The sequence below is a fragment of the Elaeis guineensis genome, chromosome 7, assembly GCF_000442705.2.
Source record: "Elaeis guineensis isolate ETL-2024a chromosome 7, EG11, whole genome shotgun sequence".
Lineage (NCBI taxonomy): Eukaryota > Viridiplantae > Streptophyta > Magnoliopsida > Arecales > Arecaceae > Elaeis > Elaeis guineensis.
The window spans coordinates 85,737,236-85,762,495 of record NC_025999.2 but is presented as its reverse complement, the minus strand read 5'-3'; the positions used below and the strand labels follow the sequence as shown (position 1 = coordinate 85,762,495).

Below are 25,260 nucleotides of genomic sequence, written 5' to 3'. Positions count from 1 at the left end.
AATCTTCTATGATTCCCTAGTCCTCTTCCACCACCAACATTGCCTCCCTTCTCCACCACCACTGGTGACCCATTATTGCCCTTCTTGTCCACCTTTTCTCTTTCTTATACTGTTGTCTGCCTCCTCGACTAGTAACTGTGCATCATCAGCCTCCTCTTATGCTTCTCTCTCTCTCTGCCCCCTTTCCCATTGCTGTCTGCCACCATCCTCTTCCTCTCCACTACCAAACTCCTCCTTCCTCCTCTTCCACTGCCGCCATTAGTGGCTGCCCATCATCCTTCTCCTCTGCCACCTCTTGTGTGCGTTTCTATATATACATGTGTGTGTGTGTGTATGTCCGCGCGCGTGTGCGTGTGCGTGCAGTAATCTGATCTCAACCATGCAATGAAACAACACCAAATGCATTTGCAGTTATAGTTGCCGACAGCTAAAAAGAAAACAGTTCTTGCTGTTGCAAATGGTGTGCAACATTCCTTTATGTAACACAAATCCTTTCACATTCAAATGGATGTGCTGGCTACCAATAGTTCTTGAAGAAATTATTGCACTTGTTTTCTTACAAGTTAAAACAAGTCAGTTCCTTTTGGTATTGAGTGGCTGCCTAGCACTTATTGTTTATTCCTTTCAAGCATATGATCTTGGGTTTGAACAATTTGGTTTTGAGCTTAATGTTAACCCTCTTCTGCAGTATCTACTTTGATTTGGAGTGGAGTTAGTCATGTCTTCTAGCAACTAATTTTACTTGTTTACAGTTACTTGATTATGCACCTTGCTGCTTGCCTTCATTTTCATTGTCATTATTCTTAATTATTAATACGGCATTTTGTGACAGGGCCATCAAGGTTGTGTTAATGCAATTGCTTGGAACTCAAAAGGCTCTCTTCTGATATCTGGATCAGATGATACAAAAGTATATTTCTCTAAACTTATTTGTCAGAAGAAATATTTCATGCTAACTAATCTGAAAGCATTAAGTCAATTTGTTGGTTTTGATGTTGGCTTATATTCTACAGTATTTTTAACTATTTCCCTGATTAAATTAAAAGATTAAAGTGAGTCATGCAATTCTTTTTTGGTATATGATAGAATGTTATTTTATACTGTTGAAATGCTTTATGGTATATCCATTGATTGTGCTAGAAATCTGGTAAAATTAGAGTGAATAACCCACACGATATCCTGCATATGTATGGAAGAATGCAAACGTTATTCTTTAGGTCAGAATGTTCTTTTTTTTTCCTGCAAAATTATTAAGACATGAGCAATGTGCACTATTTGATGATCATATGGTGATGTTACTTTTTCTTTTCTTCATGAAGTTGATTCTTTGACAGATGTAGTGTTATACACTTATACTCTTGTAAGCCTTGTAGCGAGAATTTAGGTTCTTGCAGCAGGTGGTTGTGCCAGCCACTGGCTGGCATGGCATATACCTTGTCTTCCTGTATTAGCATACATGCTGCACCATGCCATAATAATTAAAAAAAAGAACTTGGAACTCTTTTTTAACAAAAATATTGTAAGAAAAGAATTACTAGGTGTGGTGCCAACCCATGCTGATTGACGTACTGGACCCGCTGTGCTGGCACTAGAAATTTTCCTTGTTTACAGAGTTGTGATTGGGTGGTGATTAGAAGGCTTCGGGTAATGCTAAGTATGTAGCATGGTATGGTGCAATCACCATGATACATGCTTTCATATCCTTGCTTGCTTGCTTGGTTGGTCAATACTGCTTTGTATTGAATCATATAGACATGCCTGATATGCATGAAACTTAAAAGCTATTATATGTTTCCATAACCCTAATTTTTTTATTAATTGTAATTTATAGGGTAGATTTTTAGAAGCTGAGACTGCCAAGTGATGTTGTCAAAACCTGTATAAGAACCATATTCTTGTTTTTACCTCTTGTGCTACTTTGAACCATGAGCAATATCAAATTTGAAAAATTTGGTAACTTTCATAAAACCCTTATTTTGAAAAAAATCAGCAGATAAGAGCTTGTTTTCCCCCTTAAGTTGGATTCTTCTTCTTACAATGTCTATTCTTACCTCTGCATTATTTTCTTCAGATTAATATATGGAGTTACAACAATCGGAGGCTTTTGCATAGTGTTGAGACTGGGCATTCTGCCAACATATTTTGCACAAAATTTGTTCCTGAGACATCTGATGAACTTGTTGTGTCAGGGGCTGGAGATACAGAGGTTATACGCATACTGCCAGAAGATTCTTGTTTATATCATTTGAGATTGTTAGTATGTAATTACTAAATTCTTGCTGTAGGTTCGCCTTTTCAATATATCTCGTTTAAATGGGAAAAGATCTGAAGAAATTGCTCTAGAACCTGCAGCATTGTACCGGTGTCACTCAAGGAGGGTCAAGAAGCTAGCTGTAATATTCCAACTTTATAGATATATATGAAATTTCGTGGTTCATCTGGAGATTGGTCATTCCATGACTCATGATCTGGATATGCCACTTTTGCTTGAGGCATCAGCATCATATTTAAACATATCTTTCAATTTGCAATCCTTTTGATGTGTTGGACTTGATTGGTTTGAACTGGATTTTCTGAATTATGCTGAATGGACATTTATTATGTTGTCATCTTCTGTTATCTAGGTTGAAATTGGGAATCCTAATGTAGTATGGAGTGCGAGTGAGGATGGAACTGTGAGACAGCATGACTTTCGCGAAAGTGGCTCATGCCCGCCTGCTGGATCTTCAAATCAGCAATGCCGTAATGTACTAGTAAGTAAATTATCTTTTCAGTATGCTATAATTGGTCTATGCAAATAACCATCCCCACTGCAGGAGAAGTATGCAAGCATATTAATGTTAAGTTCGGTTCAACTTTCTTGTCAAGCCAATGCAGAAAGGAACTTAGTTTTTCTACACTGAAGGGATTTATATTCTCAGCAATCAATTCTGCACATTGTCCTACTGGCCTCTTAGTTTTAGTCAAAGGTTTCTAATAGCTGTTTCCTCTCTGTTCTTAATGTTTTCCTATATGGTTTTAAGAATACATGAAGTCTGATTTATAGGATGTATTCATGCATTACTGCTTTCACTTGACTCATGTTTATGAAGGAACAGTAGAAAGCTTTTTTTTTCCTTTTACCTTTCTTTCATATTTTATTTAGTAACTTGGAAACTCCAGTTTACTACATGCCTATATAACAGTTGCAAGAGAAGTACAAAGTATTAGATTCAAAATGGGAATATTATTTATCATGAAACATGGGAAAAATAATTCCTCCACACTCAAGGGGTTGGCTTATTGGATGCCATGTCTTCGTCATTCCTATACATTGCCATATCCTTTGAAGTGGACATCAAGTTAGGTTCTATTTTGTCATTTAAAGGTTTTTCTACAGCCATGGGAATGATGTTAGGATCCTGAATTCGTTTGTAACTGGCAGAAATTTATAAATGCAAAAATTTTGTGAAAAACTAAAAATCTTCTGCTTGGAAAGAAATGACTACAATTGCCTCTTAATGAGTAGGCATGATTGAACAAGATACGGAAAAAATCATCCAAAATAACAGATTGTTCATTAAAATTGTGGATTATTTATGAAGTTTCTGAATATCAAATGGCATGATGTATATATATTCTAGGGATAAATTAGGGAAAGAATGTTTTGGTTATAAAATTCAAGTGCAACTGTGAAACATTTCTCTAATTTGGAGATAATTGTAACTTGGTCTACAATTGCCTCTTAAGTTGATATTTTCATGCCATAACCTGTTACCAGTTTTTTTTATAAAGAAGTCTAGCTTCCAAAAAGTGATGCCATGCTTATGATGCAAATCATTGTTGGTTGCCTGATTGAGGCCTACTGGGAAGAGGTTAGAGATCTACCTTGATGTATGTAACAAGAAAAAAATAGAATTATATTTATATGTTTGAAAAGTAGTGCAAAATTATGCACTAGAAAGGTTGATGTTGACTTGCTTTGGAAGGAAATGTAATATTTTGGTCCTTGTATGGAATATGCATTAAATATCCGAACATCGTTTTAAAATAGAATATCATGGAACAAAGAATTGCGATTTGCTAAAAAGTGAATCACCAAAATGAAGTTACTATTTACCCATTGGGTGTACACTGCTGTAGGTGGACCATCTAGCTAGGTTGTTACTATCAATAAAGCACGCCTTGTGTCAAATTCAATGGCAAAGCTTGTGAGTTCAGATGGAAGAATTGAAATATTGTCTTAGGTAGATTTTGATTGAATGAGATTATGAAAACATGATATTTTCAGTCCAAGGCCATGAAAAGCCATAAAAACTTACTGAAACACAATTAGGATGGCATTGATTATCTCATCGTAATAGTAGGTCCTGAAAGAAATGTTAAAAATTTAAAAAACGTTTAGGAAAGTTGGCAGTCCCTTCATATAAAAACCAAGTGGAATACAAGGAGCGGTTGACAAACTCCACTCTTCACTGAGATGGAAGTACATTCCAAACTCTTGCATGGGGCAGAGACAACAGATGAAAGTATATTACCGTGCTGATCCTTGTTGTATGGCACATACTGTGTGGTCAAAGTATGGGTTTGGCATAAGTTAAATCACATCTAATGCTTCATGGCTCATGCCAATCTTTACTGGTCTATTGGACGTTACAAATATCTATCTGTTCCCATGTTGTTGCCAACTTGCTTAACTGGGTGAGCTGTCAATTCTGCAGTTTTGCACGTCACTGTTGAGTTCCCAATATTAAATTGTAGAGCTAGTATGTCCACTAATTTGCATTATAGATTATCAATGGGATTATAATATTTTCACCCATTCTTAATGCACCTGTATGGCTGTACCTCAAGTTTGAGCCTTTTTCGGGTGATCTCTTGTATCTTTCTTCATCGAGTCAGGTGTGGTTTAGCTATTTGTGAAGGAAACTTGCTTGGACTTTCTTGTTTATCTGATGCTCGTACCATTGGCATTGGGATCCTTCTATTGCGACATGTTTCTTTACTTTGACTTAGCTTCATCCTCTATCTCATCTTTTGTGCTTTTGCTGTGAAGTTTCTGCTCCCTATAAGTAAGCTTTCCAGATTTAGCTGAAGTAGTCAGACTTAATGACCCTCTATTATGGTTATTGCCTTATTGGCTCTGAAAAGATCCACAAACAATCAGTCCTATCACTTTTTTGTGTCTATCATTGTCCAGTAGTAATGAGGTTTCAGAAAGTGCGATATTCTCTTCAACATGCAACTAACTTATTCAATGGTGCTTCATTTTCCATTATGCTACTCTGACTTTGTTGGATAGGCTTCTGTTCTATCTATACACCATGAATTGCAGCTGCTAACTTGCTTTTGGTAAGGAGAATTGTATTAATTTGCTTTTGAGTATCTAGTGTTTTTTTTTTTTTTTTTGTTATATTTAAACTATATAAAATTGTTCGATTCTAGTTATAACTTTGGTGCTTAATGTGGGGTACCAGATTTTTCTACAGTTACAGTTATCAACATCAAGATACTCCGTGGAGATGCTTGGATTTCATTAGTCAATCATGTTTTATGATTCTAAACATATCAATTTTAGTGTAGGATCCCTAAAAGTTTTTTTTTATAGGTTATCTATCTTGTGATGTCATTTGTTCATGTGTTTAGCCTACATATCATGATGTCATACATTTGTTTTGGTGCTTAAAGGATTGCTATGGAAAGGGCCTTCTTATGCTTTGATGTTTGTGAATTAATTTTATATTTGTAGCTATGGTTCGTTAAACTATCCCGAACTGGATGGTTTTGTACCGGTAGCCAGTTGGTGTTGTTCAGGCATTTGATTTGGAACACTAGTACAAATGGAGGGAGGGAGAATGAAAGAGAGGAAGAGAGAGGGAACAGGAAGGAGAGGAAAAGGCCAGCGGTGGATTGCTGAGGTTGTCGGAGGCCTCTCGAGGCTGTCGGAGCTCTGCCATCTTTCGAAGAGACGAGAATAGAGAGAGAGAGAGAGAGGGAGGGAGGAAGGGAGAGAAATGGAAAGAGGGGGAGGTGGCGGGGAGGCCGGTGGCTGTCGGAGGGCTGTCGAGGTCTTTGGATGGCCGGATTCCCCTCCAAGGCCTCCTTTGGGTTGAAATAGGGGTGACCTGTCCCTATTTCATTGCGATTTATTTTTTTGCATTGCATCCCACCGCCTCCCCCTCTTTCGATTTTTCTCCCTCCCTCCCTCTCTCTTTCTCTCTATTCTCATCTCTTTGGAGGAGGGCGGAGCTCTAGAAGCCTCGGCGGCACTCCGAGGGCCTTTGTGGTCCTCTGGCAGCCACCATCGGCATCTCCGCCAACCTCCTTTTCCTTCCCTCCCTCTCTCTTTCTTCCTCTTTGGTTCTCCCTCTCCATTTTCTTTGCTGTCTCGGTTTGGGCCCGATATGTCCCATTACAGGGGTATCAAATTGTACCGCTGGCCGACCGGCCCAGGTTTCGATTCCGGTTTTGTGGACCTTGTTTATAGCTATTGCTTCAATTTCTTCCCTTCATGTTTGGCTTGTTGTGGCAGCTTGATCTTAGGTGCGGCGCAAAGAAATCACTGGCTGATTCTCCTAAGCAATGTTTGGCATTGAAGTCTTGTGACATCAGTTCCACTCGTCCCCATCAACTCCTTGTTGGTGGCAGGTAACCTGTTTGGGTTTCTTCAACCCACCACACTTGTTTTGAACTTTCAAATGAGGACAGTTACTAAATATATTATTTTCTTTTTTGCTCTCCTGCCCTTGGTGCATGCACAGTGATGCGTTTGCTCGGTTGTATGATAGAAGAATGCTTCCACCCTTGAGCTCTTGCCAGATGAAAATGAAGCCACCTCCTTGTGTTAATTATTTCTGCCCAATGCATCTTTCTGAGCGTGTATGTTTAGAAGCTTTCAGCATTATGTATTGATTATATATGTGCTAACTGCTAAGTATGAAATTATAAATTTAACATTCCCCATTTGTCACTATATCTTATTTACTTATTATGGTTGTTGATCATTATCTTTTTAATGCTTGTTTTATCTTTTTGAAACAATTATCAGCCTTTTGAATTGCTTCCTCCACTATATTGCATCAGATTATTATAATTTGGTTTTTAGGTCAATCCCGTTAGTCTCAAGTTTAAAATTGTCTATTTTCAGAGAAAGTCAACCTTGCATTTGACACATGTAACATTCAGCCCAAACGGTGAAGAGGTGCTCTTGAGTTATAGTGGCGAACATGTTTACTTAATGGATGTTAACTATGGTATGCTTTATATCTTGCATTCTCTACTTCAAGTCTTTATATAGTCTTCTCAAGGCATTACTAACATGTGCACATATTTAGTGTTCCCAGTATATTGACTAACATGTGTGCCTTGTGCCAAGATGCATGATAGGTAGTCAAAGTCTATTATCTACAGCATTATTCATGTTTTTGCATATCACATATAGGTGTAAAGTTAAATGCACTAAATACTTTCTAACCATTAATTTACACAACTAATACTGTCAGTGTTGTTCATTCTTACGCTATGGCATGTTGGTAGCAAGTATCTAAAGCATTTGAAATATTGTTTTGAGAATTTTATGTGATGTTTAATGCGGTGAAAACATGGTTTAAATGTGGGAATCTTACATACTTGCTTAAAGATGGTGGCTGGTAAGGTAGATGTGGGGAGCTCGAAAAGGCCTTTGATAGGAGAAATGGGATACCAAGAGTTTTAGTAGGAAAAGAAGACACATGAAATGGAAGAATTGGCACAATGATTGACTGCTTTAACACATATGCTTCCTTCAATAAAATGTTGATGCAAAGGGGTGATCAACTTATTTGAGAAGTCCTACCGTGAGAAAATTTTCATCTTGGTTTGAAATTAACTAATGAATTTGTATCATGATATTGCTCTTCTTGTATCAGAGTATTTGTTGCGACTTGTTAAATTTCTGTTCGACAAACCTAATAAATACCCTTGCACAGGTTATCTATGATTGCGAGATTAACCCATTTTCAGATGAGGAATTCTAGAATTAGTCAGCATGTAGGATCAAAAAAGAAACTTATCATGTCCTTGCTTTGCATGTTGCCTGCACAACAAGGGGAAATGTCATTGACATACATCTCTATAATAATCCAGGCTATCTAGCACTCCTTATTTCCTATATAATATCGATTGGCTGTATATATGTATATAAAAATTTATTAAGAAAAAAATAGTATCAAGGAGGATAGGGAAGAGAAAATAACAGAGAGTTTGCTGGTTTGCTGTTAGGAGCTGCCCTGCACAATTAATTCTAGAAATTAATTAACTTTCAACTGAAATTATAGCATTCCAGGAAACTTTAAGAAACTTCTTCCAAGTGGCACAAGCTAGGTACAATCTGATACAATACAAGAATGCCTTTTGTCCTCACATTTCATATCTCTTAGGGACTGCACAGAGTAAATTAGTATCTAGTCTCATAAATGTAGTAAAGTAAGTGCACCTTAAGGATCCATCCATATGTAGTTTTGGTTTAATCATTTTCTGCATCCTTCCCTGCCAATATTTGCTAGTAATTTGACATTGCACACTTACTGTTGATCCCTTAGCAGCATTATGATTTCTTAAGACAAATTTCTTGAACAGAAGGCCTTTAAGTAGTTAATATCTATATATATGGTTGTCATAATCTCTTTACAAAATATATATCCTTTCTTGACTACATATAAATACATACATGCGTATGCATGTGTGAATGCTCATAATTTTAAGGGGAAATGCCTGTAAGTTGGCATACACTGGAAAAATTGGCATGATCAGTGGTATGGTGGACATCATGTATACAGCTAATTATGATATATTTTTTTTGATTCTTTGCTTGAAGCGTTATTTAAAACATGGGAACATCATTATCTTGATAACTTAGTAGTCATAAGAGCTGGGTGACCTCCATTTTCCTTGTGAATAGGAGGAACATTCGGTATCAAAAACTTTTGTTAGTTAAGGTGCTGAGATTATTGCAAGTGATACTAATATGTTAAAAAAATATTTCACATCTGACTGCTAATATTCCTTTTCTTTGTAACTTCTAGATGGTCAGAGCGTTATGAGCTACACTGCTGATGATGTTCCAAAGCAATTGTGTATAGCTCCTTTATTTAAAGAAACAAAAGTACCTTCACCATCAGCAGTTTCCTCAGACAACTTGCCTGAAAGAAAATATCATTTGCGCAGGGTGGGAAAAGTTTGACCTTTTGCTATTTAATGACTATTCAATATCTATGTCTTTGTATGTAGATCTTTATGCCCATGCTAATACCCCATTGTAGCTTGGTTTGTGCAAGAAATTGGTTCAATATGCGGCAAAAGCATTGGATGAAGGCTCAGACTTATTTTATGGAATAGAAGCGTGTAATGAAGTACTGGATGGAAAAGGTCCTGAGATTGGCCTTGCCCTGCGACATGAGTGCCTGTGTATTCGAGCAGCATTGCTTCTTAAGGTTCAGCATAATCTTATTTTTCTAAGTATAAAACCCAATTTTGTCAAAATGTGCCAAACATGACATCTTGGTTTCAGAGGAAGTGGAAAAATGATGTTCATATGGCTATAAGGGATTGCAACAAAGCTCAACTTATAGATGCTTCATCATTTAAGGCGTACTATTACATGTCAGAAGCACTTCTTCAGGTATTTCCTTAATGCTAATATAAATCAGTAGAGGTTTTTGTTGACTTAGATAAGCTTCTTTACTTCTCAAAATAATCATTTGGCTTCGATGTTAGATCCTTCGTGATGGTCTTCCTTTGAATTGCTTGAAATTTGGTGCAGTTAGGGAAAAATAAAGAAGCTCTGGAGTATGCAGAGGCAGCTCATAATTTGGCTCCATCAAATTCTGATGCTGCTGAAATGGTAAAGAGAATAAAAGATCGTCTTGCTGCAGGTTAGTCAGTAAAATTTAAATATTTCAAATCTTGCCTTTGCATTTTATTTTAAGCCTCTCATGCTTTTACTGTTGTTGTTGTTCTGTGCAAGCCTTTAAAATATTCGGAGTTAAATTTTTCTACCATTTTCTTATTTTTGCCTCATTGTGAAAAAAAATACCTTTGAGAAGCAGCACCTGCTGTGCTCAGTACGACGAATCTTTGTTACCAGAGGGCACATTCCTTAACCCCTGTTGGAACAGGATAATTCTGTGATGTTTGAATGCTGAAATGTTACTTCAGGGGGTTCATTATTTGTTGTTCCCCCTAGGCTTGCAATAGATGCTTGTTCATCCTTTTCATCAACTGATAAGTGGGACTCCTAGCTTGTCTAGGGGTCCTTTTTATATCTGCTTACACCATAGTTGCCAACCTCATGTTGAGGATTGCATAAGAATAGTATGTGGTGGTGGTGTCTGATTGATTAGATTTTTCATGCTACTATTTATGTCATTTTTCTTTATAAGAGCCTATTATTATTTTATCTAGAGCTCATTATGCCTCTGATAGTTTGATGACCTTTTACAAGTTACTTTTCATGTTAGGTAACTGTAGGATTCACATGCATTCATTTTTTTCTTTTTTGTCTGTGAATATTGTTTTTTTTGGGGTACTTTCTACCATCACCATGTGGAATTATAAGCATCACAATTATTTGTCTCTGTATGCAAAATTTGTAGTCACTGGAGTATGAGATAGAGGAATTGAGCCTATTTGCCAATGGAGAGACCATGCAGTTAATTTTTTTTTATTTAAGGAACTAATTTCAATTGAAGCGAGTGTTGTGTCTATGCAATTCATGGATTAAGGCACCATACTGTACTCAGTATACTGTACTACATATTGTATGTTTTTTACCATGCTGGATAGGTATGGCATGGTACATAGGAATGTGCCTCTGTATCTTGCATGTCGGTCTCGATGATATTGCACTGGTGGACCGATTTTCTTGGCCACAAGTCCTACAATGTGACCAAGCATATGCATGGCAGTCGGCACAACATGTTACAGTATGATACCATGCCATGCAACCCATGACTGGCAGAGGTATGTCAAACAGTTCTTATTTCATGCAACTGAAAGGATATGCATTTAGCATTCCTTGTAGATAGAATTACCATTCATGGGCTGGAGTAACCTACCTGGTGAGGTGTTTGCTTTTTAACTTTTTTTAAACAACTTTTGGAATTTCTTTAGTTATCAGTGTGCCTTTCTCCTTTATCCATATATTTTGCCTAGCATTGTATCCCTGTCAGGGTCGCATCTCCTTAGCTTTCTATTGTTTTTCTTTTTCTCTAGTCCTTTGTCCAAAATGAAGTGCAAGCTAGACAATTTCTCTATGTATTTAACTTCTCCATGTGTAAAACTTATAATACTTGTCATTCCTTCTTGTGTTTTTGAGTGCCCATCGAGACTAAAGTTCTGATGTTGGAGTCTGCTATACTAGGTAGCTTTTTAGATGCATTGCCTGTTTTCTTTCTTTTTTTTATTTTTATTTTTTTTTCTTTTTCTGTTTTGTTCTTTGGCTGGGTTGGGGAGGGGGTTTTAGATGGATGGATATATTGGTCACTTCTGCATATGTGTACAATTTCTTGAAATAGTGGACGGTGTAACTTGGTCGGGAATTGCTTCTATGTGTGTGATCAGTCCTGAATCCTGATCGTTGTAATGTGAACTATTAAAATATATTATAGCTACAGAGCCATTGCATATATAAATTCTCTATGCAACTTGTAATTGAGGAATTCTTCTTATTGTCCACATACATGTATACACAGCACACTGTCACATGCGGGAACAAATGCGTACTTGTGTGTTTCACTTCACACATGCATTTCTCGGGTCTCTACTGAAGTTTGTGTCTCAAATGCGTTATATTACTGATACAGCTGAAGCTGAGAAAAGCAAAAAGGATAATGAAGACACAGGTAAGAGTGAAGTGCGACATGGAAGGTTAAGATCATTGAGTGATGTACTCTTCCGGTCAGAGTTAAGTAGCCCATCTCAAGAGGATTGGCACGAAAGAGAAGATTCTGATTATGAGGAAGAAATGGAATTGGACTTTGAAACATCAATATCAGGAGATGAGGGTCGTGATAATGAGCCAAGCATTCTTCGTGGAAGTTTAAATTTGAGGTTTCATCGAAGAGATGACTTAGCTAGAGAAAACTGCAGTACAGATGGTTCACATGGATCTCCTTCATCTTCCTCTCAACATGAAAATTCTTCTTATCAGGTTTTCTATCCTCCAAGAACCTTTAGCTGAATCTCACTTGTTAGTAATGACAAGTAGTTTGCAGTTTGCACTGTGAATGCATTTAAATTTGCATGCCATACATGTCAAGATGGTCTGCTGTAGTGGGCCCTTCTGTTCCTGGCTGTTTTTTCTTCTCTCTCTCTCTCTCTCTCTATTGGTCGCATGCTGGGGTAAAATAATTATATTATTACAGAGATTTATTCAGTTCAAATTTCATGCAAGTTTGTGGACATCCATTCAAAAATCCATGTGCCAGTAAATCATGAATGACCTGAAAATCTTGTTTTAACAAAGCTACATGTGGAACTGTACCACTTTTCACTGTCATCATTCATTGTTCCAACAGTCAATTGCTCATCATACCCTTCAAAAAATTGTTCAGTGACCTGTAAGAATGAAAATTTGTACTGCACTATTTTATGCATGCGATGGCTATTTTAATATTTAATTGTTCTCCTTTTGGTTTCCCTTTCATTTTATTTTTTTCTTTTTCAGATAATATGTGACTTTTCTATATTCTGCAGCCTGAGGTTGTGATTGATATGAAACAAAGATTTGTTGGCCATTGCAATGTGGGGACAGATATAAAACAAGCTAGCTTTCTTGGCCAACAAGGTGCACGAAACAAGCAAGTTTTTTGTTTTCTCTTTATTAATAAATGAAAATTTACATTGCAAAGTAGTTGAGCTTTTCTTGCAGCTCATATGCTAGGTTCTTTATGTACGAGATTGCCCTCTTATTTACATTTTCTTCCTGTTCCTATGTGCTGGATTAGGTTCATCCAACAATTGAGTTCTCTGAGGGTTGTTTTTTCAAAAAAAAAAAAAAAAAAGCTAGATTTTCATGTAAATATGAATTGCCACTTCACTGCACCAGAATGAAAAGAAAACATGGTATGACACTTTCTTGAATACTTGGACTTGGAAGAGGGAAAGAGCAAGAGTCATTTTAAGACCAAGCAATGAGACCTGGAAGCTGAAGCACCACTGTAATTGTGGAAAAGTGACTATTAATAACACTATGCATGTTGCATATACTTGCTCTTGCCACCATTTCCATTTAGATTGATCTACAGGATAATAGATGAAGATACAATGCACTGCATAGGATTATCTCATCTTCATTAATGATCAGGATGTACCAGTTGGAATGTGGTTCTCCATATCATTTAATGTGACGTCTGGAATGAACAAGAGTGGATCCTTAATGGAAGGGGCAGAAGCAGGTTTTATGTTGAGTGCTTATGGCTGTGGTTCTTGGTTCTACAATTAGGTCTCTAATAAGGAAAGTGACCTAATAAATTTTCTTGACCATACAACCCATGAGAGTCACTCCAACTTTAATCTTGTTCATCCCGATGACCAGTAAGCAGATTTGATCCTTCAAACCTGTTAAAACACCTAAAAACAGAATCAAAGATCACCCATTTATTTTTAGAAAGTCTTTGCAAATTGTGAATGCTTTTTTTTTTTTTTGTTGAAAAAAAGAATGTACTTATGGTATATTTATTGGTCTCTTGGCTAAAGTCAAGTGCAAGACATGAATGTATTATCAACAAGTGGAACATAACTAATTCAATCAACTACTTAAACCCCACATTAGTACTTTACTTCTGTGATCATAATCCTTTCTATAGAATTTATTAACATTGTCATGTCATATGTGAAGAGGGAAATGATGGATTGTTTTGCTTGTGATCTTTTGTTAGAACTTAAATTTTCATTTTGGTTCCAAATGATAAGAACATTACAGCCTGCAGTCATGACACTGATTTTTTTTTTACCTGAATTACTCTTTTTTTTTTTAAATCCCATTTACATTCTCATAGGCTTGCTTTTTATCTATTTAATGAAAAAAGCTTCTTGCCTCCTTTTATGTGGTAGCTACTGATGCAAGTGTATGCTGTACTCATGTTTTCAGTGTTACACCTAACATTAGTAAAGCCAATTTAGTTCCTCCAGATGATATCATCAAACAGCACTTTCATTCCCTTGATTTGAACTTGCCAACCATTTTATTATATCATTTGGCTATTAATGGGTATATATATCTTTATACCTGCTACCTCCTGACGTGGGACAGACCTGAAGAAACACTTACGCCATACAGGATGAAATTCAAGAATGGAATAAAAAATGGTTACAGACATAATCTAGTATCTGAAATATTCTGTATGATAACAAGGAAACCTAATATGATGCAAGCATGCTTTTCAGCTCAGATCTATACCTTAGTTTTATCTTAACTTTAATTTCATTATGCGAATCATAAGGAGACCTAGCAAATGGTTGCATGATCACTTTGGTTTGTTTTCGGGTGGGAGTGGGAAGCTCCAAAAGGTTGTGATCTATGACAATCTTAAGTGGACCATGACTTTTATGATGGTTGATTCATGCTTGGATTGTCATGAGAAAACTCAATTAAAGGCAGAATCTTGTCCCAACTAATCACGTTGTTAAACCTACAAGACAGCTAAGTCCCCTATTAACTACCTCTGTTGCCAGTGGTAAGGAATGATAAGCTGAAGAAAATTGGAGGGATTAGTTTTCTAAAAATTGCTTACATAATGAATGTCCCCACTAGTGACAGTGGTCTTAGAAAAACTGTGCAACCCAACAATATTGTGAAGGAATAGTTTGGCGACATATGATACATCAGACATATTATTGTAAGAAGCAAAACATGCCACTTTTTAAAATGCATTTCATTATACAAACAATTGAATCTCATCACAAAATCCATGCTGAATACATGCTATGGGGTTTGTGGCACTGTTAGTGAGTCCCATGTTTTGCCCGCTTCCCTCTAATTTGCTATACTAAACTGCAAAGAGTATATGCCACACCTTTGTTGAGGCAAGCCCAAATAGTAATTGTCCTCAAACAAAGCAATAGTTATCACATCCAAAATGACATACCATACCCCACCGTTTAACTCTAAGATGAGATAATGTCTTGATGTTTAACAATGAATGCTTAGGTAACATCTTAAAAGTTAACCATCTATGCTGATGTCCATGTGTTCCAATCAAAGAAGTGTAGATTATGTAAACCCAGACGGCAGTGTACATGTTATTTTTTCATTCATATTCGACGACTGCAATGTTTCTCATGCAAAATGTCTGTTACTCCACTTAATGTATTGCTGCTTTATTCTTGGCACTAGAACAATGTTAAGAATTGAAAGCGTATTAAATGAATTAAGCCCATTTGTGGTAGTCATGCTTTCTGATGATTCATCTCATACATCATGTTTTTCGTGTAGGAGAGTATGTTGCTAGTGGAAGCGATGATGGTAGGTGGTTTATCTGGGAGAAGAGAACGGGAAGGCTTATTAAAATGCTTGCTGGTGATGAAGCTGGTAATAACTTCCTTTCTGTTTTAGTTGTATTTTTTGAAAAAAAATTCCTTTTATCTTTTATGACTTGTTTTGCATCTTTTCTAGTGGTGAACTGTGTACAGTGCCATCCATTTGATTGCGCTATTGCAACTAGTGGAATTGATGACACAATTAAGGTAATTATGGTAAACAGGAATCTGCAATGGGTACTTTTGGCTGGAGATTCTAACAGTAGATATTTGCAGATGTGGACACCGCATGCAGAAGTTCCATCAATGGTTGCAGGAGGAACAGCAGGACCAGAGACTGCTGATGTGTTGACTGCTATAGAAAACAATCAGCGGAAATTGTGCCGCAACCGTGAAGCTATGCTGTAAGATTATCATAACTGTTGCTCCAATACGAAATCCATGCTTTTGACGTTGTATTTTTGTAAGAGCTTGTTTGGTATTGATTTAAAAGGTGTTTTTGCAACTTTGAGAGGCAAAAAGACCTTTTTAGAGGAAAAAATTGTGGTTGGCTAAGTAATTTCTAAGAGCGCTTCATTAAAAAGTAGAACTTTATATATTACTTTCAGGAGACCTTAGGATTTGTGGGTTGCCTTAGCTGGAGACAACTTTTTGGTGCACATATCTTGCCACAAGAGCTCATTTCTCGCAAATGTCTGAGCCATAGAATGTCTACATTGGGTTCATAATTCATAATATTCAAAAGCAACTTATTTTAATGTGAAAGGTTAGAAAAGTTATTACCTACTTAAGTCTACCAAAAAATGTTTTTTCGTAGAGATTCTATTTAAGAAAAGTACTTTTGTCATTACAATTGACCAGATATATTATGTGAGCACAAGTTCTCTCTGCAGAAACACTTCTCTGGATGTGACTTTTAGAATCTAGTGGTGACTCTTCAAGTGAGATCAATGTGGTGATTATTTTCCTTATGCTTGCCTGACTGGGATTATGGTGTATTTTTTCCTTGGGTGACCATATTTGCAAATTTACACTGACATTATGTAGGAAATTTAAATTCCATTGGAGGGACGATGAGTCATCTAAGTCATCTTGTTGCATATCAACATAAACAGCAATCTTAATATTCATCCTTTTAGCTAGGAAGTCGTTTGCTGTGAGCTATATTATTTTGATGCTTACCATTAGCATGTTAGAAAATTTGGCATGATTGCCCCCCTTTCCTGTTCAAATTTTGGCCATTTTTTGTGGCAACAAGGTGGTGGTTGCCTTCCTAGAATCGACTCTGGGCTTTTCCTATGTTGATTTGCACTTTGGGTGGTCAGATATGAAGAAATAGGAGCACTTGCTTGCTCCCCCTCGCTCATCTCTCTTTCATCATTCAAAACACAGCAAATGAAGAGAAAAAAAGAGTCCAATACCCTTTCCTCACTCAGTACCCACCAATATTGGCTGGAATTGGCAAGTAGTAGTCGGTACTACTCAATACCAGTTGATACCGACTAGTATGAACTGGGTCAGCCTGGTATGCCCTGGAACTAGGTATTGACGCCCAGTTTAGTACTGATCTCTCAGTGAATTGGTACTATATGAGCTGTAGCAAGCACTCAGTTTGTCCAGTACCAGAATCTCTAATCTTTGACACATTTTATTTAGCTTAAGAGTTCTTCACTTAGAGCTATTATATGTTGAGGCTTAGTGCTATCATTTTAGAAGACTACAACAACTATAGCTTTCAAACTTCTTTGTTAGGCAATGTGAGATGTTGATTCTTGCTATTTTTATAGGCAGCATGGGCCAAAAGAAGAAAGAAACCACCACCGAAAAGGAATTTTCTGAATCACTGTTTTAAGAACCCTTCTAAATGGGTAATATGGTATGTACTGAACTGAGCTGACAGGGTATTGGTACATACCATCCTGGAAGGGTCTTGGCACTGGAACAGGGCCATTCATGCCCTGCATACTGACACATGATACCATTAATTTTGCCGGCTGCAAAAGTGTACCATGTCTCAGTGGGGGTGTTGCCAATCATACAAAAGCATACTGTACCATACCAATAAGGTATCAATATGGAGCCCAATATTGTGATTTAAAAAGATAGTTTTGAGCCCAATGTTGTGAGTTAACAATATAGTTTTGAATGCTATTGTCTTTGACTACAATTGTCAAGTTGGATATTCGGATTTCTTAATCTCCTTTATGGATACACTGATCTGGTTTTACGAGGTGCAATTGGATTTATTTGGTTTGGAACAGAATTGACATGGAACTTTTGGTCCACATCAGACCAGCTTGCTTGATATTACAATTCCGGGCTGCTACCAGCACATCAAAGGGATCTGTATTGATTTGAACCATATTAGGAAGCTTCATGCTATATCTTCTTGTGGTGTCACTAGAAGTATACAAGGTGACAAGGGCCAATAAGATGGTCAAACCAACCCAAAGTTCACTATTTCCTTAGTGTGAGTTTGTTTAGTTCTTATTCCACTCCTGAACCTTCTCAATCTCCTTGAGTGTGTCATCTTTGTTGTTGTTTATGACTTTGATGTAGCTCTAGTCCATCTCAACTTACTTTTAGATTTTTTTTTTTTTAAAGAAGTATAGTGGCTATTATTTATCAATTATTAGAATGCATCTTTAATATTATTTATACTGATAGACATGCATAGATAGGTCAGATATCTTATTTTGTTCAAAACATGTCTACATGTCACTGTAAAGGAATCAAAAGTTGCACAAATGATTTTTTTTTTTTAATGTGAAAACTTCTTTTGTTAGTTGCTTGTATCATTGCATTGTTGCATGTCATTACTCATTTGTCAATACATACATCTTAGAATGGTATATGATGATGGTGTCTAAGCTTTCTAGTCCAAATACAAGCCATGAATTCAATTGACTATTGATCCTGCAAACCTTGGGGATTTGCCAGAGGCATTAGAACAGTGGACTGTAAACTGTAGGTGCAGAATAGACTGCATATGAATCCTTGAACAAGACATCCATTATTTACAGAAATTTGAAGGGTTATTGACTAGCAGTTGCAAAAGGAATGGGGTTGAGTAATTCTAGAATTTCCTGATCATTTTTTACCTAAACATTCGGTGTGTCACAACATTTTAGTGGCCATGTTACAAGAATCTTGATGATCCAATGGGCAAAAGTTTGCTGAATCTTAACTCTATGTGACCATCATGCTAGTTGCAGCTGCTACTTAGGATGCAGGAACTTCATAAGATGTAACTGCAAATTTAGCAGCCATGAATGCTTGATAGGAGAGTTGTGGGTTTTGTTGATTTAAGCCTTGATAATGGTTCGCCAAACCAGTACTAGAGGTGGTACTGGTCAGTGACCGGTTCGGGCATACTGACACGGAGAGAACTGGAGGGAGGGAGGGAGGGAGGGAATGAAAGACAGGGAGAGGGAGGTGGTGGTGGGTGGGTGGGGAGAGGATGGGGGGAGAGCGAGAGAGAACTTGAAACCCTTCATTGAAGGAGGATTGCCCTTGTTTCATTTGGAAACAAGGGGATGCTGGCTCTTTTTTTTTTTTTTTTTTTTTTTTGTGGGGAGGGGGGGTGGTAAATTTTGAAGTGAAATCGGCAAACCTTTTGCCAACTTTCTTCTGAGTGAAGTTGGTAAACTATTTGCCGATTTCAATTTGAAGTTTACAAAAAAAAAAAAAAAAGGGCATCCCCTAGTTTGAAATGAAACAGAGGCGACTTCCTGTTTTGGCAGTGTGGGGAGAGTGGGGGAGAGGGAGGGAGGGGCTCAAAAGTTCTCATCGTCCCCCCCTGGCACCTGATATGTAAGACTGCTGAAATTGCAAAAATAGCAATCACATCGCTGCTATTCCCAAACAAAATTTCTTTTCTTAAGTTGAATCAGTCTTAGAATTGGTGCAACAAGTAAACTACTTGATAAAAAGGTAAAGGAAACTCAATTCAGGTCAAGCAAATGCTGCTTACTGAGCTTTCTAGGCAAATACTGAGAAGCACGTCACCAAAGAAGCGCTTCTTATGGATGCAAATCATTTAATGGAGGGGAACAACTTTTAGTTTTTATTTATATTTTATCCTGTGCCCGTGTGAACAAGGCCTCTTTTTTTTTTCTGTTTTCTGTTGAGCATGTTGCTTCAACATAAACCCATTCTAGAACTGTCCTAAAGGACTCCTGACTTGTCCCTTTCTGAACCTACTTCTGGAAGTAACAGAGAACATAAAACAAATGAACCAGGAGATGACTGACTTGTGATTTGGTTTCTCTTTTAGCTGCCTGCTTTGTGTTAGCTGTCATTGTGCTGGCTTCCTCTCGTCCCTATCAGTCATAAAGCAGAAAGCTCAAAAATTGTGTTTATTACTTTTTGTGGATGACCTGCTGAATAATTTTTTCTTGAACTATTGGAGATTAACTGAAGGCATGATGCTGACCAAGCCACATATTTCTCCATCTCTCAGACAGAGAGGATTCCATTCTTTGAATCTTCTTTCTTTGGAACTCATTAGGTAGTCAACTTCCTTCTATAGCTTCTCGCTTTGAGCTTTCTTTTCCATCCTTTTGACCATGCAGAGAAGAGGCCTCTAGGTGCCGCTCTCCATTTTCATTACTTGTTTGAATGTACTGGCTTAGGAAGTGCTGTATTGGAAGATCTTTTAAATGGAAAGATCATCTATCGAAACAGTGGAAGACACACCTGATCGATCTTGGTTATCCACCGGGTTGTTTTGAAGAAGCTTTGAATCATGCTGAAATCATCAATTGGTTAATGCAAAAACTGTCTGACCTATTCTTTTAGTGATGTTTCTTTAATTATTGCTATTACACATATAATGACAATTATAACCATAATCCATTAGGTTGAAGAGTATTACAAATATAAAATCGATCCATGATTTGATCTAATGAAAGAAAAGACAAGCTGAATCTTCTGTAGAACATTAAAAGATTCCAAACACAAATTGACAATCTTCTAGTTGCGAGTGTAATAACTATAAATCCATATGCAAGTCATTACTTATATGTGTTTATATAATGTTATGGTTACCAAATACTTAATAATTACAATGTGTTCTCTTTTTCAAGTAATAATAATGTTTAAAATTGACCAAGTTAGAAATGTCAATTGATTTAGAAATGATATTGTGACTTGGACAAGTAACCTGCCCAGTCATTTGATTCATGCTTCTTCTCTAAAGCAAAGCTAGCCCATTGAAGTGAATTTTTGACTTATCATCCTTGGAGAATGAGACTGAGCCAAGTCGCAAGTTGACTTTCCAGGATTTCCAACCAAGTATGCCACAATTAATCCTTGTCTGAACAGAAGTCCTGCATATTCCATGTGTCATGAGGACAGTCTTTCATAAACAGTCCTCGTAGGTTATCCTGCATCAAACCAAGGTTCACTAGGTGTAGCAAGTAATGTTGGTCAGGATTTTTCCAAACTGCTTTGTATATGGTTTAACTTGGTCCATCTATAATTGTTAACCTTTCATTGGTGCTAAATGATGTTTCACATACATGTTAATGGATTTATGAACTTCACCATGCATGTAACCAAGAGGCATTAGACAACATGAAGATAGCACTTTGAACGAAGAGCTTTTCTGTAATTCTCAAGATCGTCAACTGGATAGTTCTTAAAAATCATTAAGATAATTTTTTTTAAAAAATGTTGTGGAGCTTTTGTTTTGCTGGTATTGTGGCTCCTTGATACTGCCCAAGTTCCATGATCATTCTTTTTCCTCTTAATGGGCAAAGGCATTCTTTAATCTATTAGAACTAGTAGCCTTTCTTACATTTTGTTGTTTATGTGAAGCTTCTGTTGTATTTTTTTCATTTCAATTGTTATTTCCTTATGAAGCTTCTATCTATTGCCCATACTAATCATATCAAGTTAATAATGATTATATCCTATTTAGAAGTATATTGAAGCATCCAAAGTACATCATGGCACCTGATCACTTGTGCAGAACAAGCCATTGGCATGCACCATTAGATCATGTGCTGTTTCTTTAATAATTTCAGTAGTAATCTTGAAAGACGTTCTACATCATAGTTCTCTTTCTTGGAGGGCATTTTTCTTGGTTTCTTATTATTGCCAAAGGTCGATAAACTTTCTAAGTCTTCCTTGCTGGCATTAATGTTAGTTTAGCTATCAGAGCCAATAGTTGTTTTTTTTTTTTTTTTTTGACTTCTGTGTAGTTTCTGAAGTTTCTCTGGTTTGTCAATACTCTGCCCTTGACTTGATAAATGTTTCAATTGTATCCTCTCTTTTTTTCTTGTTTTCTTTTTTCCTTTTATCTATCAAGCAAGCTTAACTTTCTTACTGGTATAAACTTATAGTGAACCTGTTATTGATTAAATCCTATGTAGAATTAATTTAAAGGATATAAAGTAAATCCCACGGGCTTGATCTTATCCTGACTCCCCATTCTTATAATTTCTGAGTATAATTTGTCTGCTGGCTGGTTATATATTTTTTTTTACATGTGAGCAGACACAAATTTGTATGGATTTGCTATTTATTTTAAAAATGTCAGAATGTGATCATGTGGACCGAGTTTATAAATAAACTCTGCCTCACCCTATACCTCTCTATCAGTCCATTTTAATTTTGTGGCTGGATCTGTATGTGCAAAGCCAGGCTTCCTGAATCTTTGCCAGGTGTCATAGCAGGCTGGAACCAGGTTGGTATGGTATCATACTGTACCATACAGGTGCCAGTCAATGATAAATGAGAGGAGAAAGGCTTCAAGATGGCCATTCTCTCCCTTTCTCCTCTGTGCTTGTCTATGATAGACCTGGAACTGGCTGGAAGTAGTTTGAATTCAGATCTTTTCCTGGCTTTTTCCAAAAGCCAAGAACCATCCTGGTTCTGCACCAATTTGGTTCGATACGCCCCAAACCTGGTGGTTCATGATGGTTCTGCCTTCCTTGGTGCACAGTATACTTGTTCATATAATTCCTTTCTTCATATAAGTCCATATCAGAGTATTTCTTTAAATAATAAGGTCATATATCATGCAGGCCTTTCGAATTCCTGGAGCGATTTAGGATGCATGAGTTTGCTGAAGGAACTTTGCATCCTTTTGAGTGTGCCCAGAGCTGATATGTTTTGTCTGCTCAATGTGCAGGTATTCCCCCTTCTTTTTTTCCTTTTTCGAAGAGATGTTACCTTGCAGATGCTTCAGTTTGTGTGAGTTCTGGGTGTCATATTGTCTCTTATATGTTACACTATGTTGCCATTACTAGAACGGCAATTCCACTGCAATTGCACTATTTTGGGAAGAACTACCAACATTTCCTGTTACCTAGGTGCCTGGTTTTTCTTATAGGGCATGGTTGGGCACTGATGCAATTCCCAGTGGAAAGACCTGATTTATTTTCAACTATAATTTCCATTGTCTTTTGCTTATATGGTATTCCTTATTTTTCATACAAAGCAGGACTTGAACCAAGTTTTGACTGTTGATAATTGAAGATGTTGGGGAAAGGAAAAAAGAACGGGAACAATCTGGTATTTGAGATTGCTGCAGTAGGAGCAAAGCATTCACTCAATATGGTTTTCGCGTTCTGACAATATGCATATTATACAATAAGTGCTAATTGCATGATTATCTTACCAGAAAATCCCAAGGCTTGTAATTTGGAGGAGTTCGTGTACGGCAATTGTTGCGAGTTCTTATGTTGTTTATAAACATCTTCATGGTGATTTTGTTGGTATATTTTTCCACCTGTTGGTATCTTTTGTAAAGTACATGGAAATTTTTGTTTGCGGACCTGTGTACAGAATTGTAAAAGAATAGTATATAATATTTGCTAAATTCAATTAAGACAATGCGATGGTGCATGAAGCATGTCGTATGATTGTGCTGTACAAATGAATCAATTAAATTAAAATAGTTAAAGAACGATGGGTGAAAGCCCATTTTTTGATGAATGATGTGTGCAAACTAGTTTCATTCTCCTCTCTTTCCGGTTGCTATATATTTTAGTAGTGAATGTCCACACAATTACTGAGTATATCCTTCGTAGCACTAATATTCGTTTGATCTGAGTTTGGAATTGCATGGTTGCCGCTATATTGTTGTTAAATTACTGCCATGTACAAAGAAATTTATGAACACACACACACACACACACACATACATATTGTTCTGGATTAGTTCCATGCCCGCTCACTAGATTCCAAGAACGTAGCTAAAACGTGGGTACAGGTAATATTTTATATCTCCAGTTATGTATGCCAATTAAATCAAAACAATTATTAATCCCAATCTAGTGATGTTAAAAATACGTTGTCGTGGACGGCTGAAAGATTCCATGAGTTCTTACATGAGAGGAGAGAAGTTTAACCATTTTCACATAAGGATATTCTCGTCTATGAAAGTAAAAGAGAGATCTTCCTCCGGTTACCTGCCATCTGTTCAAGCAAAGAATATATTTTATCCACCCTGGAAGTCTTGATAAGCAATGTCATCAGCAACCGAACAATAAAGGGTAGTCATCCACGACTGTTAGGATGGCTATCAATAGTTAAATACATTTTGGGGCGTTTGATTCGTAATCGAAACTAAAATAAGAATGGTTTGAAATCAAAATTAGAATGGTTAAATCCTTCGAAATATTTGATTCGTGATCAGAATCGAAATTGAAATGAAAAATTACATCTACAGAGAGTAGGAATTGAGTTCTATATAGATTGATCTATTTCTATTTTATTCTAGAATCAGAATTGGAGTAGGACTTTTTCTAATCAAATGATGGAATGGAGTCACCCATTTCGATTTCAGATCTCCATTGTCCCCAATTAAATATTTTCTTGTTGTCAATTAAATATTTGGGAAGCAAATGTGGCCTTACCATCTACTAATCTTCTGTGTGATGCGCGTTGTCAACACCTGTTTTGCAAGGTATCCTCGTTCCTCTAGCACAATGTTTTTCGAAATGACAGTTTTTATCATTGAAATTTGTCATTGAAAAGAATGAATGGAACAGACAAACAATAAATTATATTATTATTTAAGGACGGTTTGATATTTCAGTGGGATTGTAGTTGCACCGTGAAGTACAGCACCATCTCCTAGTCCTGAGTATCTTTCATTCCATGAGTAGGCAAAGAGAGGAAGGTTTTAACTGGCTTTAGACTCGTGGTTAGGCATTTTGCTAAGAACTGAGAGCTAGTCCTATATAATCATTGTTGTAGGCAATTCTAATCCAGCTGTGTAGCAAAATTCTGTTGGTTGTATAACCTTCTTTTATTTTTTCCAAATATATTAGTTATTCATCGTATGCAGGGTTGAATACGAGACTTTTACCACCAATTCAGCTACTAGTTGTTGCTTGTTGGTTGGTTGTGCCCATATTCGGTACATGGAATGCTTAGATTTAAACGAAGATGAAATCTAAGTGAGTTTTGATTGGCAAATCAAAACGCCATGAAACTTTTTACGATTAGAGTAGTGGTTGGAAAAAAAATTAAATTTATTTTCACATCTCTCTGAGAGAAGAGAGTCTCTTATCTCTTCTCACTTAGGTACTATTTGATATATCACCAGTGATGTGATCACTAGGGTAATATGATCATTAGAATGATTTGAATACTAGGATGATGTGCAAATACTAAGATGATACGTGATCACTGTATTTAGTATATCATTGGAATATCACTGAGAATAGAAATTTATTATGTTTGGTATATCACTAAAAAGTGACAATGATAATGTATAAAATACTATAAATAGTCTTATACATTAGTACA

The 25,260-nt window shown here is 36.7% G+C and overlaps 1 protein-coding gene across 12 annotated transcripts in view; it reads left to right on the top strand.

Annotated features, from left to right (window-relative positions):
- Positions 1–23,439, top strand: part of LOC105048658 (protein ALTERED SEED GERMINATION 2) — a 30,056-nt gene extending 6,617 nt beyond the window's left edge. The window contains exons 3-21 of one of the 12 annotated variants that reach the window (XR_012142973.1): positions 833–910; positions 2,072–2,206; positions 2,286–2,393; positions 2,625–2,753; positions 6,512–6,627; positions 6,741–6,858; positions 7,127–7,232; positions 9,042–9,184; positions 9,279–9,449; positions 9,527–9,637; positions 9,779–9,890; positions 11,820–12,166; positions 12,712–12,802; positions 15,452–15,547; positions 15,632–15,702; positions 15,772–15,899; positions 17,757–17,965; positions 22,634–22,695; positions 22,946–23,439. Coding sequence is in view for 5 of the 12 variants with exons in the window: in XM_073261347.1 (XP_073117448.1) it covers positions 833–910; positions 2,072–2,206; positions 2,286–2,393; positions 2,625–2,753; positions 6,512–6,627; positions 6,741–6,858; positions 7,127–7,232; positions 9,042–9,184; positions 9,279–9,449; positions 9,527–9,637; positions 9,779–9,890; positions 11,820–12,166; positions 12,712–12,802; positions 15,452–15,547; positions 15,632–15,702; positions 15,772–15,899; positions 22,634–22,695; positions 22,943–22,971 (2,151 nt within the window). In the remaining 7 variants the exon portion in view is untranslated. Of the gene's footprint in view, positions 1–832; positions 911–2,071; positions 2,207–2,285; positions 2,394–2,624; positions 2,754–6,511; positions 6,628–6,740; positions 6,859–7,126; positions 7,233–9,041; positions 9,185–9,278; positions 9,450–9,526; positions 9,638–9,778; positions 9,891–11,819; positions 12,167–12,682; positions 12,816–15,451; positions 15,548–15,631; positions 15,708–15,771; positions 15,900–17,756; positions 17,966–22,526; positions 22,696–22,942 lie in introns of those variants that run through there. The other 11 variants (XR_012142974.1, XR_012142977.1, XR_832679.4 and 8 more) reach the window with 11 other exon arrangements.
- The last annotated feature ends 1,821 nt before the right edge of the window (positions 23,440–25,260 follow it).